Genomic DNA, 16,118 nt, shown 5'->3' on the forward strand with positions numbered 1-16,118 from the left:
GTGAGCATCTTTATGACCCTTATTTTGAATTCTTAAATAAATCACTTATCTCCATTTCATTAGGACTTTTTCCTGAGGTTTTATCTTGTTCTTTTGTTTGGGACATTTTCCTGTTTCTTTATTTTCCTTGACTCCCAGTGTTGGCTTCTATGCATTAGATAAAAGAGCCACTTCTCCCAGTCTTGAAGTGGCCTGATGTAGGAAATGAAACTTGTCCTTCTACCCTGTCCTAGCTCTTGGTTGTCTCTCAAGACTTTGCAATTGTCCAATCAGCCTATTTCACTTTTAGTAGCTCCCAGTAGTTGCAGTGTCCCAAAGGGAAGATCTCAGTCAGCATCTAGATTCAGGCTGACTGGAAGCCAGACCCTTAGGCAGCAGCTCTTAAAATATGCAAATATATACAGTCCTGCTGGCCATTAGAGCCAGGCAATCTAGAAGTGTCCCTGGGCAGCAGTCACAAAAATCAGGGTGCCAGACCAGTGTACAAGTTCCTTTCCAGAAGATACCGGAGACCTGGGGTGAGGCAGCGGGAGAATGCAAAGATGGTGTCCACCAGCCTCAGAGTGCACCTCAGTAAGCTCCTATAAGTGTGCCAAACTAGAATCCTGCCCTTCAGGCTGAAGCCCCAGGGCAAGCAAATTGGTCTCTTTCACAGAAAGAGGGCATGTGTTTGTCTGCTGTCTGGCAATGCCCTGGAGTGGTTGCCAGCCAAGAACTGTGTCTTCATTTGTTATAGTCCATGAGACCCAGGAACGCAAGCCTTGCTGTTTACCAGAGCTAGGCAATCAAGTAGTGTCCCTGAGTGGCAGCTACATAAACCAGAGCACTAGATATACATATGTATGACATCCTCTCTGGGAGATACTGGTGCATTGACATACAGCAGAGGGAGAGTGCAAAGATAGCACATGCTCTCTGAGGTCTCTGGAAAGGATCAGAGTCAGTCCTTAGATGTTTAATTAGAAGCTTGCCTCTCTGGCTGCAGCTGTGAAGATAAAGATAAGCTAATAGACCTATTTCGTAGAAAGACTGGGCTTCTGATCTGTTGCCTCTTGCCATGCTCTTGGGGGTGCTAACTGGTGAGAACCCTTTCACTGTTGGTTATAGTCCTGTGGGACCCTCAAGCATAAGCCCTGGTCGTCACAAGACCCAGGTGATCAAGAAGTGTCCTCTGGGCAGCAGCCACAAAAAATTGTGGCACCATAGGAGGGTACCAGTTCCTTTTCTGGGACATACCAGTAAGCTGGAATGAGGCAGAGTGCAAAGATGGCACCCACCAGCCTTTGTTCCTGGAGAGTAACCCAGCAGGCACCTAGATGTGTATTAAATTAGATGCCTGCCCCTCAGGCCAATACTCTAAGATAAATAAATAGGCCTCTTTCATAATGTCTTTCACAACGGAATATTATTCATATTTCAAAAGCAATGAAATTCTGACATGTGGCACAACATTGGTTGAACCTTGAAGACATTGTGGTAGGTGACATAAGTCAGACACAGAGGGACAAGTACTACATGATTCCATTTATGAGGTACAGAAAATAGAAGGGTGGCTCCCAGGGCCTGGGAAGGGGAGTGATGGGAATTTATTATTTAATGTGTAAGGAGTTTCAATATGGGATGACAAAAGTGTTCTGGAGATAGATAGTAGTGATGGTTGCACAGCAATGTGAATGTACCTAATTGCACTGAACTATACACTTAGAAATGGTTTAAATGGTAAAATTTATGTTATGTATATTTTACCAGTGTGAGAAAATTAGCAGTGGACCTCACAACATATAAATATGTTCTTTCCAAAAAACAAACACACTATCAAAGTCTTTTTTTTTTAAAGGCAATCTCATATCAGATGGCAAAGGCCTGTTTGGTTGACAAAGGGATCCACTAGACTGATTGGATTGGGGCAGAGGGAATTTGTAGTCCAGGATGAACTAAAAACTTACATCTAACTTAAGGTCATTCTCTCCTGGTGCTCCAGGAAAGGGTCTACATTCACATGGTAAAATAGAATAGACTATTTTCATTTCAAACAGGAAATGATTCTCTGTGTTCAGAGCCAATGAAGGAACATAGTGGCAGATCATTCAAAATGATGCATGATGTTTTTTAAAGACAGCGTATGTAGTTAGGGTACTTATGTTTAAATAGAACGTGTCTGCTCTGGGAATTCAGACACTTCAAGCAAAAAACTTTTACTAGGAAGTCCCTACCCAAAACCAAACCCTGAAAGCTGATTTAGACTCCCTGGGTCCCGGCTCCTTTTCACTGAATACCTTGGAAGTGAACAGTGTCGCTTCCAACATGGCAACGAAGCTTCAAAATTTAGCTCCTTGAAACCCCCTCCATTGACACAGACTATCTCCAAAGAGACATCCCCTCCAAAGAGAGGTAGTACAAAGTCTCTGTTGGGAAGGCTTCCCTTTGTAGCTCTGCTTGGATTACAGGTTATTTTCTGAGTATGAGTCAAGACTGGTTACAAGAACCCAGCATGTATAGTCATGTACCACTTAATGACTGGGATACATTCTGAGGAATTTGTCATTTGGCAATTTTGTCATTGTGTGAACAAACATCATAAAGTGCACTTATACAACATACGAGGTTGGACAATTAAATTTGTGAACGCATCCTAGAAAAAGTGCTATATACCTCATTGCTGAATATCACTACCATCACCTTCGAAGTACTCTCCTTGGGAAGCTATGAACCGACACCAGCACCTAGTCCCCCCTTCAAAGCAATTTTGGAACTCTTTTTCTGGAATGGCCATCAGAGCTGTCATTATATTACCCTTGATGTCCTGAATGTCATCAAAATGTCTTCCTTTCAATATTTCCTTTATCTTCGGGTAAAGAAAGGAGTCATTGGGAGCTAGATCAGGTGAGTAAGGGGGGGGGGTGTTCCAAAACAGTTATTTGTTTACTGGCTAAAAACTCTCTCACAGACAGTGCCGTGTGAGCTGGTACATTGTCATGATACAAGAGTCATAAATTGTTGGTGAAAAGTTCAGGTCATTTTCATCTAACTTTTTCATGCAGCCTTTTTAGCACTTCCAAATAGTAAATTTGGTTAACTGTTTGTCCAGTTAGTACAAATTCATAATGAATAATCCCTCTGATATAAAAAAAAAAGTTAGCAACATCATTGCAACAAGTTCGCGAACTTAATTGTCAGACCTCATAGATGGTATAGACTACTACACACCTAGACTCTATGGTATAGCCTATTGCTCCTATGGTACAAGCCTGTACAGCATGTTACTGTATAACAACACCAGATTAAATCAAGGACAAGAGAAAATAATGTAATCAAGAGACATGGTAAACAGGAGATATATGAGGCTGTTGCTGGCATAACACGGTATACTCTTACAGCAAACTTTGTAAGTAGAAAGAGTGTACTATAAAGCACCAACAAAAGTATAGAACAGCAAATACATAAACCAGTAACATAGTCTATTATCATCAAGTATTATATACTGTACATAATTATATGTGCTATACTTTTATTTGACTGGCAGCATAATAGGTTTGTTTACACCAGCATCACTGCAAACTCGTTAGTAATGCATTGTACTAAAATGGCTATGATGTTACTAGATGATAGCAATTTTTTAGCTCCGTTATCATCTTATGGGACCACCATCATGTATGTGGTCCATCATGGACTGAAACATTGTTATGTGGCACATCACTAGCTAAATAAGTGGAGTGGTAGGTGATGAGATTGAAAAATAATACCTTGGGCTCTGATAATCCACCAATCAAAGTGAATAAATGGGAATAGATAATCTATTATAGTGACTGAGAAGTAGATCACTTGCTTCAAATTCTCAAAAGCAATTGTAGCCAGCTGCCAAGATGGCCTCACCCCCTCCTGGTATTGACATCTTTGTGTACGATCCTCCCAAAAATATACCAGGATTAGTCTGTGTGACCAGTAGAATATGACAGAGATGATGGTTTCTCACTTCTGTTATGAGGTCATCAAAGACTATAGCTTTTGGACTTCTGGTTAAGATGTCAGAGTAGATAAATGCTGTGCTCACCTCCTCCCATGACCACATCAGAATTGCAACTAAATTACAGAACAACCATCATTGAGAACCACCTGAAGAGTAACTGAACAGAAGTTCTGTAACTAAGGATATAAAGAAGCCACGTCTGGACTGATAGGAGGGGCAGAGATGTGAAATGAGCTGGTCCCACACCTATGATGTGGTGATTAAGAATCGGGAGGGAGGAGGGTTATTTCTGTTGCAGAGGTCCTCCCTCAGGAGCAAGGGCTCCCCGTGCTGGGAAGAGGAGCCCCTATAACATCTGGCTGTGAAAACCAGTGGAGACTGTGTCCAAGTGAGACAGGGAGCTGCTGGAGACTGAGGCAACCTCTTGAGGAGCCCATACCCAGACTTGCTCACTCACAAACTTCACTTGTTCTGGGCTCCAGTGAAGGGGCAGCAGAAGCAGGGATCAGGATAGCTCTTTCTGGGGACAGAAGTGCTGGCAGGCACCATTGTTCCTTTGTTGAGCCCTCCCCCCACCCAGCCAGCGGACACAGGTGGGCATCAAATCTGAGTTCTCCATTAACATGGCTAACTCGGTTCACCCCACCCCACCCCACCCAACTCATACACCTGGCCTGAACCTCTTCCAGCGGCTTTTCTACACAAGCAACCAGCCTTGACTCACACTGTGCACATTCTTAAAATCTCTGAAAGGCCCACAAACCCCAAACAAACAGCACTGGCCTCGGTGTTCCCTATACCTCTTGCTAAGCGGCCCCAAGCCTGGCATAAACAACGACTGGTCTCAACTTGCATTGTTAACACCCATTAGGTGGCCCCAAGCCTGGCATAAGGAGTGGCCAGTTTTGGGTTTGGGCATAGTTTCAACTAAGTGGCCACAAGTCCAGCACAAGTGGTGGCTGGCCTCAACTCACATTGTGGCGCCCACCAAAGGATACCGAGATTGGCACTAGTGAAAAGATGTTCGACATCACTAATCTTCATGTAAATATAAATTACAACCACAATGAGATATCACCTCACACCTGTCAGAATGGCTATCATCAATAAATCAACAAACAAGTGTTGGTGAGGATGTGGAGAAAAGGGAACCCTCGTACACTATTGGTGGGATTGCAGATTGGTGCAGCCACTATGGAAATCCGTATGGAGATTCCTCAAAAAATTAAAAACAGAACTACCTTATGACTCAGCAATTCCACTTCTGGATATTTATCTGAAGAAATCAAAAGCACTAATTCGAAAATATGTATGCACCCCTATGTTTATTGCAGCACTATTTACAACAGCCAAGATATGGAAGCAATCTGAGTGTCCACTGATAGATGAATGGATAAATACAACGGGATATTATGCAGTCATAAGAAAAAATGAAATCTTACCATTTGCAACAACATGGATGGACCTAGAGGGTATTATGCTAAATGAAATAAGTCAGACAGAGAAAGACACCATATGATTTCACTTATATGTGGAATTAAAAAAAAAGAACAATCTCATAGATTCAGAAAACAAATTGATCACTGCCAGACGGGAGGAGGCTTGGAGGGTGGGTGAAAAAGGTGGAGGGATTAGGAAGTACAAATTGCCAGTTACAAAAATAGTCACGGGGCTATAGAATACATCATAGGGAATATAGTCAATAGTATTGTAATAACTATATTATTGTGTCAGATGGGTACTAGACTTATTGGGGTGATCACTTCATTAGGTATATAAATGTATAACCACTACATTGTACACCTGACCCTAATATTGTATGTCAACTGTAAATGAAAAATTAAAAAAAAAATTTAAGACTATAGATTTTGTCTTGGTCACTCTCTATCACTCACTGGGGGAAGGAAGCTATCAAGTCATGAGGACACTTGGGCAGCCACGTTGAAAGGCCCACGTGGTTTGCAAGTGAGGTATCCAGTCAGCAGTCACGTGCATGAATGTGTGAAAGAAGATCCTCCAGCCCTAGATGACTGCAGCTCCAGCTGACATCTTGCCTGCAACTTCACGAGCGATCCAAAGTCATCACCACCCAGCTAAGCTGCTTCCTATTCCTGACCTTCATAAAATGCGTAAGACAATGTTGTTTTTAAGTCACAACATTTGGGGGGTAATTTGTTACATATTGATAACTAATACAGCCATGGACACCATGTTTGCTTGTTTAGGAAGAAGGCTGACAGTACCTCTCCTGAATCTAGATGACCTGGCCTAAAGTGCCATTTTGGCAAGTGGCTTTGTCACAAAGCCTTACAGACGTTTTGGTAAACCTCAGTTCCTCCACAGTGCCACACCCGGAAGTAATGCAAAGCGACAGCATCCCATGGACATTCCTATCTTGAAGGACACAGTGCTGGCTAGGAGAAAGAGGCTTGGCCCCAGGCTCCATTCCAGTACCTCCCAACTCCTGTGAGACCACAGGAAAGTGTCATCATTTTTCTAGGCCTTTGTTTCTAACACAGCTTTAATACTACCTTCATGGTTGGTTCAAAACAGCAGATATAAAAGGACTTCAGAAAAAGAGTTTAACCTACTATACAACTTCCAGACAGTAGCAGCAGCAGCATGACCACAACCACTTTCCACTCAGACATGGAATGTAAAGGTTTGGATTTTATATTGTAGTTTTGATATCAAACGTGAGGTCACCTGAGGAGATGTAAAGACTGTACCATGAGGCACAAACATAGCATCAACGTGTAAGTCAGATGAGAGCAGGAGGCAGGGAGCAAGTGGGGAACAGTGTGGCCACTGCAAACTAGGGAGTTCATGCCCTTCCTGAAAGAAATTTTAGGGCAGTCAGTTGGCTCAGTTGGTTAGAGCACAGTGCTCACAACACCAATGTCGCCGGTTCGATTCCCACATGGGCCAATGAGCTGCACCCTCCACAACTAGAGTGAAAAAAACACAACAACTTGGCTTGAAGCTGAGCTGCACCCTCCACAAGTACATTAAAAAAAAGACTTGAGTTGGAGCTGATAGATCCTGGAAAAACACACTGTTCCCCAATAAAAAAAATTATAAAGAAATTTTAAAACATTGTTGAGGTCCAAGCAACCCAAGTCTGCCTACTAAATTTGATCCACCAAACACCAAGTTGTAACCAAGCCCTATATCCAGCACCGTATACACATATCAGTACAGATCGATATAGATATGTAAGATTCCGGCCTCATCATAGCCTTTCCAGATGCTGGAAGGTTCTATGAATAGGTCTTCATTAAATATCCATCCCTCCATCCATGCAATCCAGAAACATTTATGAAGTACCCACTATAAGCTACAGACTATGCTGCCTACCAATTCTGTTGTACCAAATTTTGTACCGTAAATCCTTCTCTTTTGTGCCTTTCCAAGTTTGGATTATTTGTATCAGTACTGTATTTGCAGGTAATGCCGATCCTCTATTTTAAGAAATGAGTTCCAGTCCCAAATCCACAAATAAAGAATTATTATAATAATAGCATATTGATGAAAAGCAAATTACTTATCTTGGCGTTTAACATTCTTGTAACTATTCCTGTACTTTTAATGTCAACAGAAAAAAAGTAATGTCTAAGCCTGGCTGATATGGTAAATTAATGTTAATAATAGTTTTGACACTAATAGCAAGTTTTAAAAAGAAAAACCTCCAGTCTCTAAGTTGGGTTTCATTGCTTAAAAATCACCTCAGCTCGCTGTCACCAGAATCCTCTAGAACAATTCCAGCTAGTATTTCACCTTCACTGGAGCCTGAAATAGCAAGGGTCTACAAAGTTTCTATGAAATTATATTCCTTCCCTGCCTTTGCACACTCCAGATGGAGAAAACACCCATCTCTTGGAGTTACAAGACCAAGGCTTCTCGCAGAGACACATTTCTGAATCCTTATAAGCAAATGAACACTTCCATGGTTTCATTAAAAAATCACTAGCTGTTTCTCCAGAGCCTGAAAATCAGTTGTGAAAATGTGAACAACTGAAGTACACACTAGATTAATGGGAAATTTCAGACTTTGTTTTAGAGACCATGGAATACCAGAGGACAGGGTCTGTACTTTATCTTCAGTCTTCCCTAGTACTGTGTATAGAAGAGGACATTAATTAATGTCCCATGAATTAAATTGACCTGAGTGAAAATTTTAACAGGCCCAGGGAAAATGAAAAGGAACCTAGCCCTTGGCTCCTCCACTCTTGCCAGCTTTTTCTAGAAGTCAACAAGGGCTCAATCAGCCCCTTGCAAATCCTCTACCCCTCTCAGGCTCAGCCAATAAGACATCGTTGGCCTGCAGTATCCACCTCTATAATCACTTATGCAAAGCATCTCTTCCAACGTCTCAAACGTTGTTCTTTTTTCATTACTAAATGAGTGTTTTACTTTTAGATAATCCTATAATGAACCAGCTCAAAGGAGCAGAGAGGCAGCAGTGACAGCCCATCAATAAAATAATTAAGTGGAAGTGGATTTTGTTAGATTTCTCATGTCATAATAGGAAATCTTGGCTACTTAAAATCAGGGAAATCAAATAGAATCCCTTCTTTTTGTTTTAAAAGGAAAGTTAGCTATAAAAGTATCACTTTCATAGAACCCTCATTAACTGCTGACAATACTGGTTATTTACTCCGAAAATGCATGCACAATGGAACTATCAGTGGAGTACAAGGTGGTTTCCAGAATTCTCTTTTCCCTTTCCATAGTTTTCACTCAATTATCTGTAGAATTTAGGCAAGAGACCCTCAACATTTCCTCTCAGTTTTAAGACTCAGGTTATGGCCTCAGTCCCCTAAGACTTTTGCACCAACACACATATACCATGGGAAAAAGCAGGGGTGGGTGGGGGAAATCATGGTGTGATGGGCACAGATGCAGGACAAAATCCTACCTCTTCTCTCTCTTCCAACCAATGAAAGGAGAGTTCCTGACAACAAAAGCTGACCAAGGCAGCTACATTTCTTTTGCATCCTCCTCCCCTGGTTGATCCAAGAGCCTGTTAGCCTTGTCTTACAAAACAAGTTCCATGGTGCCACTGACCCACTTCACCCTTTCCCCCAAGCTCTGCATTATCTCCTTGTATTATCTCTAACTAGGAGCCTGGGATGAGCTATGGAACCAGTCCCTGCAGTAATAGACATTCAATGATTACCAAATGGCTTCAATCTCTGGACAAGAAAGAGACCAGAGCTGGCTTTGCGTGCCATATCGAGGGGTAAATAGGAACTAAATGATGAAGTTAAATGAACTTGAAGTCACTCAGGCTGATGCTCAAAGTGGGAGCCACATACTGGACTGAGATAAGGGACACCCTTGAGTGGTTACATGAAGAGGAAGATAAACTGAATATGGGGCTAAGTGAAATAATTACATACCCATGCTCCATCAGGCCCAAACAGTTCTAGGAAGTTGCCAATGAATTCCCTCGACTTTTCTTCCCACTTTTGAATTAGATCGTGACTTTTTTCTTCCACTCTGTTAACAAATTCTTTTGATCTTTCCTCTACATTCTTGACCTTTTCTTTCATCTTGTCTACCTGGTTTTGGAAGCGGTACTTCTTCTCCTGGTCAAAAATTAAAGGAGAAAGAAATGAATTTATCCAAGAGGGCATGAGAGAGATCAATCAGTTATACTAATGGTTATATGTTACTTCAACTTGTGCTCTTGTGAAGAGTCAGGATATTGCTATTTCCCAAGGGCTGGATTGATGGGAAGGCACATCTCTTGGTAGAAAAGACATTTGTCATTAGTCTACTTGGATATGTAAAGTGAAGTACAAGTGGTTTTAATATTCTCTTTCTTGTAAACATCTGAGTTGAATTAGCTTCTATAAGAGAAGAACCAAAAACATATATTTGTTCTTTATTATTGGTAGATATTGGGCAAATACACCCCTTCAATTCTGCTGGGACTTTTACAAAAGTATGAATTATACATAGAATGGCCACTCAGAGCTGCCTGAGTCCTCTGTTTTACTGGGAACATGTTAAAACCAATATTGGTTGAAATAAGTGGGCCATTGGTTGGGCCTTGGAACACATGTATTATACTAAAATTTTCATTGCAATGATATTTTCCATTAAGCTAATTGAACTGCATCAATATTCTTAGTGATGAAGAAAGCTTTCATTCTGACAGCTTCTCTGGACTGGGATTTTGTTCTTATAGTCTTCATGCAGCAGTGCTATACCTATGTACCTGGAAGGCATCGTATACTGGGCAAGTCATGTCACCTCTAAGCCCCAGTTTCCTCACCTGTAAATTGGGTATAATTATCATCCCTACCTTATAGGGTTGCTGTTAATAATTAGATAAGGTAATGTATGGAACATGTTTGCCATAATGTGTGGCAGTTAGTAAAAGCTCAATGTGTGTTGTCTGTTTCATTACTATTAAGTGGCATAGGCATTTAATTGTATTACTTGATGAGAGTGGTATCAAAACCATGAAAATAACCTGAAAAAGGGTGTTTTTCTCCATGAAATCATGATGCATTTTTTTCCTGATGGGTAATAAGGCTTATTTCACTACATGGGACTGAAGTTCATATTTCAGAATTTTTTGAAGCATCTGGAATATTATAGAACTGGGTCAGGATTTGTTGATTTAGACCTTCCAAACCTTACTGCAGCTTCAGGGTGGGGTGTGAGCTATACCTGCTGCCACTCAGCTATAGATAATATATGGTTATTATATACAGCTCTCAGGGGCATCACAGAGTAGCAGAATGAGCACTGGCCTGGGAGTCAAGGGGCTGGGAGCCTGCTGCTGTCTCTATCTCTGCTTTGCTTGAGGGGCCTTCGTCTGCTTTCCTCACTTCCAAATGGAGCGACTTCGACTAGGTCATTGACCTTCGTCAGGTTCCTGTCTCCTCTGAGGTTCTGTGATTCATCTGGATGCCCATCCAATGCATTTGATTTCATCTCCTGGTTGTGGCCATATTTGTTGTCCCAGAAAGGCCACGAGCGCATCCACGCTGACTACACGATTCCTTGAACTAAGTGGCTTATCCAAAGACCGCTTGAACAGTGTGTGCAAGAACTTTTGGAAATGGCTCGACATACTTGGATGGTTGACTGAAGTCAGTTTAAAAGAACAGTTTAATTATGGAAAAAACCAGGGCTTTGTTCTCTATAAGATACCAAATAATCACTTTGAATTCTTTTCAGCCACTTACTCTGGTACCACTTGAATCTGACATTTTCCATGTTGTTGCCCGACTTGTATGCAGCCACAGAGCCTGGACTCCCAACACCTCCGGCCTCCTCAGGACAACCAGTAATCACTGATTTACAATTAATGAGCTCCTCATTGTGAAGGGCTCAATTTGTATAAGCTGCTGCATAATTATGGCTGCATATACTTATAAGAATCTAGTTTTATAGAAAAATCCCTCTTTGAAAACAAAGTGTCTATTTTGGGGGGTTGAAATTCTGTATGGATGGAGAGTTCTTGTTTTAATCAACTACATCAGCTCCTCAGAATCCAGACAAATACAGTTGTCCAGACTCACTAACATCACCTCTAGCAACTGGGCTGCTCTCTTTGCTTTTTAACAGCTTGTTTTGCTTGTTTTAAAGATTGTTTTAACAGTTGCTCTATTATTAAACTAACAGCAGCTCTGTGAGAACAATGCAGCAGAAATACCAAAGGAAGCCAAAGACTTGAAGCTTTATTTAAGCAGCTGTAATTTCTCTGGACAATAAAAAATAGCTGTTAAGTTCTCTAATGAGCATCTGTAACAGCTTAATAAAATGAAAATTTAAAAATGTTAGAACAAGAAAGCGTTGTCTCAGGGTTTAGCTTTTCATCACCTCTGTCCTCCTTCCTTCCCTTTGAGCAGAAGACAACTCTGGCCTTTCATGATGGCAGCTCTCCCAGAAACCCTTCACCCGACTTGGAGAACTCTAAAGAAGGGAGGTTGGAGCGAGGGGAGGGAAGCGAGGCAGCTCCTTTATAAAAGGTGAAGCTTACTATCTGTGTGCCTTAGTTAACTTATGTTACCCCTTTGGACATTGGTTTCTCCATCTGTAAAATAGAGATAATACATCATTGGGTTGTTATGTGGGTTGAATGAGACGATAAATGTAACATCAAGAATACTATGTGGCATAAAGTAAGTGCTCAATACACGGTGGCAGTGGTGACAGCCCTGATGTGATGTGGTGGTCCTCAGAGGGAATGGGGTGGCACACTTACGTTTATAAAGCTGACATTCAGTTCCTTGGCTGTGTACCCTCTCTGAAGGTTGCGTCGGGCATAAACATCATAGTCTCGGACAATTCTGGTGATGATGTCTGATGTTGAGATGCCTTCCGTTCTCTGCGTTGGAACAAACATTCCTGTTCAAATAAGAAAGAGGAGATAAAGAGAAAAAACTTGGTTGACCTGTCCTCTTTAATGGCCCTCCTTTCCAGGACAAAGTTGCACCTCCTGAGGCTTTCACGTCTGGTCCCAGCTGACTCTTCTAGGCTCAGTTCTGTACGCTCCCTCCCTGCAGTAAACACTGCATGTTCATCATCCTGGACCTGTTCCCTGGGTGCACCGTGCACTCACCTGGCTCCTGGCATTTGCTCACCCTCAGCCTTGCTTTCTGCCATGGAGCCCCGTTCCCTGCCCACATCAGCCACAGCATTCCTCCTCATCCTGCAGCATCCAGTTTCAAGGTTATGCGTCTGACACTACTAGACAGAATCCACAACATTTAGGACACAAACTCATCTTCCATTAACAAATGTGTTTTCAATATCTGTCTCCTCATAGGAAGGGAACATTCTGAAAGCACAGATTATGCCTCAGCTGTCTTTGCATCCCCAGCGCCCAGCTTAGTGCCCCTGTGTCTAGCACATGGAAGGTGCTCAATAAATGCAAATTAAATGAGTAAGTGGGTGGAGAATAACGATTGAGTCAATGAATTAGTCAGATCACAGCAACTCCCCTTCTTCCCCAAGGAAGTCTGTGTCACATTATACCAAAAGAAAAGAAGAAAAAGTATACTATTTTTGTTGTCTCTGATCTAAAGACATGCCTGTGGGGGTGCTAGATGATTTTATCTCCCTAAGACTGTTCTACTCTGGATGGTGATTTCACCACTCAAAGGCCCTTTCATCTAGAATATGTGGGACTGAGGAAAAATAAGCACAGAGGATGCCAAGTTCTAATAGAACTTCCTTGAAGTCCTCATGTATTTGAGTATACAAGACAGGGCTAAAAAGCGGTTACAAATGTTATCAAAGACAAGAATCCGGTTTGTACTTACTTCTGTTGTCAACTGAACTGCCATGTTGGCAATTGAGATCTTTCTACCCAGTATGATTATGGCTGCTCAGTCAGAGACATCAGGCATGAGACACCTGTTCAATAATGGCCTTCTCCACTTGACTATAAGCTACGTGAGAGAAGAAACTGCTCCTGTCTCATTCTCTTCTATATTCTCAGCACTGGGTGACAAGCAGGCACTAGAGGAATATTTGTCAGATGAATGACTAGGTGAATATTGATCTCTAAGCGCCTTTCCAAATCCAGTTCTTTCTGATTCTATTGACATGGGTGAATTTTTCAGTCCTCTGGCCCCTACCAGGGTGCCCCTTTGGAGCTTTCTTTTGGTATCACCTGCACATTCACAGTATCAGCAGCAGGGTGGCACAGCTGATATCAGAGACAGAGCATCCAGCTTCTTGTATTTTGTGGCTCAGAGGACAGAGTTGGGGTTTACCACTAGACCAAAACTTATCAACTTCTAAGAAGGTGGACTAAAACACGGAAAACCAAATGGTAGGCAGAGGATGCAAACATCTAAATGCATGGACATAGATGGCACCCAAGTGACCCAGCTGTGCAGGGTGCTTTAGTGGGTGGGGAATGCTGAGTGGTCCCAAGTCAGGGGGACCTGAAATAAAAGGTCATCTGGGAGGAGCAGAGAGCCTTCTAGTGAGGTGTGGGGCCCCTTTTTCAGCAGACAGATATTTCACCCATACCCCTGCCTGCTGAGATAACATTAAGAAGTTTCTCTAGCTACTAACGGATTTTAGCAAGTCAGTTAGACACTGGTGACAAGAGCTCATCCTTTTCCTGAAGCCACAGGGTGAAGGCTCTGTGGCTAAGCAGCTGAAAGGTGGGGTTGGGGAGAGGTCTGCTCTGGCTGGCTGGGAGGTAGGTCTCTGAAAGAAGCCAAGCCCTCTGCTGACATAATGAGGCACCCGGCTTCCTCCACATCCTAATTATTGCTCTGCTAAAAATATTCAGTAATGAGCATGATCAGAGAACCTTTTTTCTCATGCTTTTCAGAATTGCGGCTTTTGGTTATGGAGTTATTTTAAGAAGCAGCAAAGCACATATTAATGAAGGAAACTTTCAACGGCAGTAGGCAATATTAGAGTGATGATACGTAATGTGGACCTGACAGTCTCCTTCATTCAAACTCCATGTTTTCATCCAGCTTTGCTGGACGATTTTGACATGTAGTTCTGACAAGCAGAGCAGAGCGCTGTAAAGTTTAATTCATGCCCTTCATATCTCTGGCTTCCTCTGAAGTGATTTCTGACTTTCAAAATATACTTTGATTGGAGTATAAGAACCAAATGTGGATGCTTAGCCCATTTCTGAGCATCTTTCTCCCACAGTGAATACTCTGGAGGTCTCTACCTGGGCCTCAAATGGGTCTCTGCTGTGGCTCTCCCTTGGTGAGGATTCAGCAGAGCAGATCAATGGATCATAAGAAAGGGTCCCTGTACATATGAAAAGTCACACATAGTCTTATGCCTCTGCTCCCAGGGCAAGTGACATACCACCTGCCTATTCAATTTGGAAATGGGAATTGTGGTGAATTAAAGATGGGCACGATTCCTGTCCCCTGGAATCGGGGCTGGCCTTAGTGACTTGCTTATAACAAATTGAATGCGGGATAAGTGACACGGAGTGACTTCAAAGGCTCGATCAGAAGCCTTGCGGGTTCTGTCAAGATTGCTAGCCCTCTGAATGCCTCCTTGTAGGATGCACACTCTTTGAACCCAGCTGCCATGCTGTGAGAAGCCCACACAACAAGAGACCACATATAGGTGTTCCAGTGTCAAGTCCAACTGAGCTCCCTGTGGGTGGCCAGCATCTGATGCCAGCCACGTAAGTGACCCATCTGGGACCTCCAGCCCAGTTGGGCCTTCAGATGACCGTAACCCCAGGCAATATCCGACAACAGCTGTTTGAGAGACCCCAAGCAAGAACCACCCAGCCAAGGCCTTGCTGAAATCCCACCCCACAAAATCATGAGCAAAATAAAGTGGCTCTTTTAAGTCACAAACTGCGGGAGTGACTTCATATGCAACAATTGAGTGTGGGACTGCTTAGGTAGAAAAATGTTGGACCTGTTCCTACATCTAAACAACTGGACTTGAGGTTTTACTCCCTAAAATCAGGAAAGCTACTCTTTCTTAGGTCCCTGGAGGTCACTCACCCATAAATAAAACCACCACAACCCAATGCTTGTTCCTATTCTACAAGGTAGCTGGGGAATTATCACCCCAGGAAACTCTGATTCAATTAACCCTGGAGGTAACCCTGAGTGAACCAGAATCCCTGGTCTAGTTTCTAAACCTCGCTACTCTAGGTGAGGTCTATGGACTTGCAGTGTCTAACAACCTGGTAGCTCATCAGAAATGGGGATGTTAGGTCCCATTAGGCCCTAACCCACCGAAACCACATTTTCATTTGACAAGCACTGGTCTCTACCAGGGTCTTCATGGCAATTTTAGGGAAGAAGCAGCTGGCTCACACCTCAGATCTCACAAAGACCTGAAAAGGTAATCATCACTTCATGCCATAACCCACCTCGATGTAACTGATGCATCCCAGTTTCTCCCCCTCCCCAACATGTTCCTCAGCAGCCTTGCAAGTCTGAAGTGTGTGGGGCTTCCTTTCTTGGAACTCTGGACAAACAAGATTGGGATTTGAGAACGTCAGGCCTCCCATTCTTACCTAATGCTCCTGACCACTGAGGGAACCGTTTCTGAGAGCACAGGGCAGAACTGACCGGCAGCCCTGCTGGGGTGGCATGGAGCTTCCCCACCTCAAGGGAAGGCAGATGTAGCTGAGCACATGGGAGACTGTGTTCAGCTTTGGACTTCTAAA

General features: G+C 42.7%; 1 protein-coding gene across 4 annotated transcripts in view; it reads right to left on the reverse strand.

Annotated features, from left to right (window-relative positions):
- PCYT1B (phosphate cytidylyltransferase 1B, choline) overlaps positions 1-16,118 on the reverse strand; it is a 115,824-nt gene that overhangs the window by 20,528 nt on the left and 79,178 nt on the right. For all 4 annotated transcript variants that reach the window (XM_019757054.2, XM_019757055.2, XM_074324221.1 and 1 more), the window contains 2 exons: positions 12,195-12,337; positions 9,370-9,558 (listed from right to left, as the gene is read on the reverse strand). In XM_019757054.2, the coding sequence (XP_019612613.1) occupies positions 9,370-9,558; positions 12,195-12,337 (332 nt within the window). The remainder of the gene's footprint in view (positions 1-9,369; positions 9,559-12,194; positions 12,338-16,118) is intronic.

This window comes from Rhinolophus sinicus, chromosome X (assembly GCF_036562045.2).
Source record: "Rhinolophus sinicus isolate RSC01 chromosome X, ASM3656204v1, whole genome shotgun sequence".
NCBI lineage: Eukaryota > Metazoa > Chordata > Mammalia > Chiroptera > Rhinolophidae > Rhinolophus > Rhinolophus sinicus.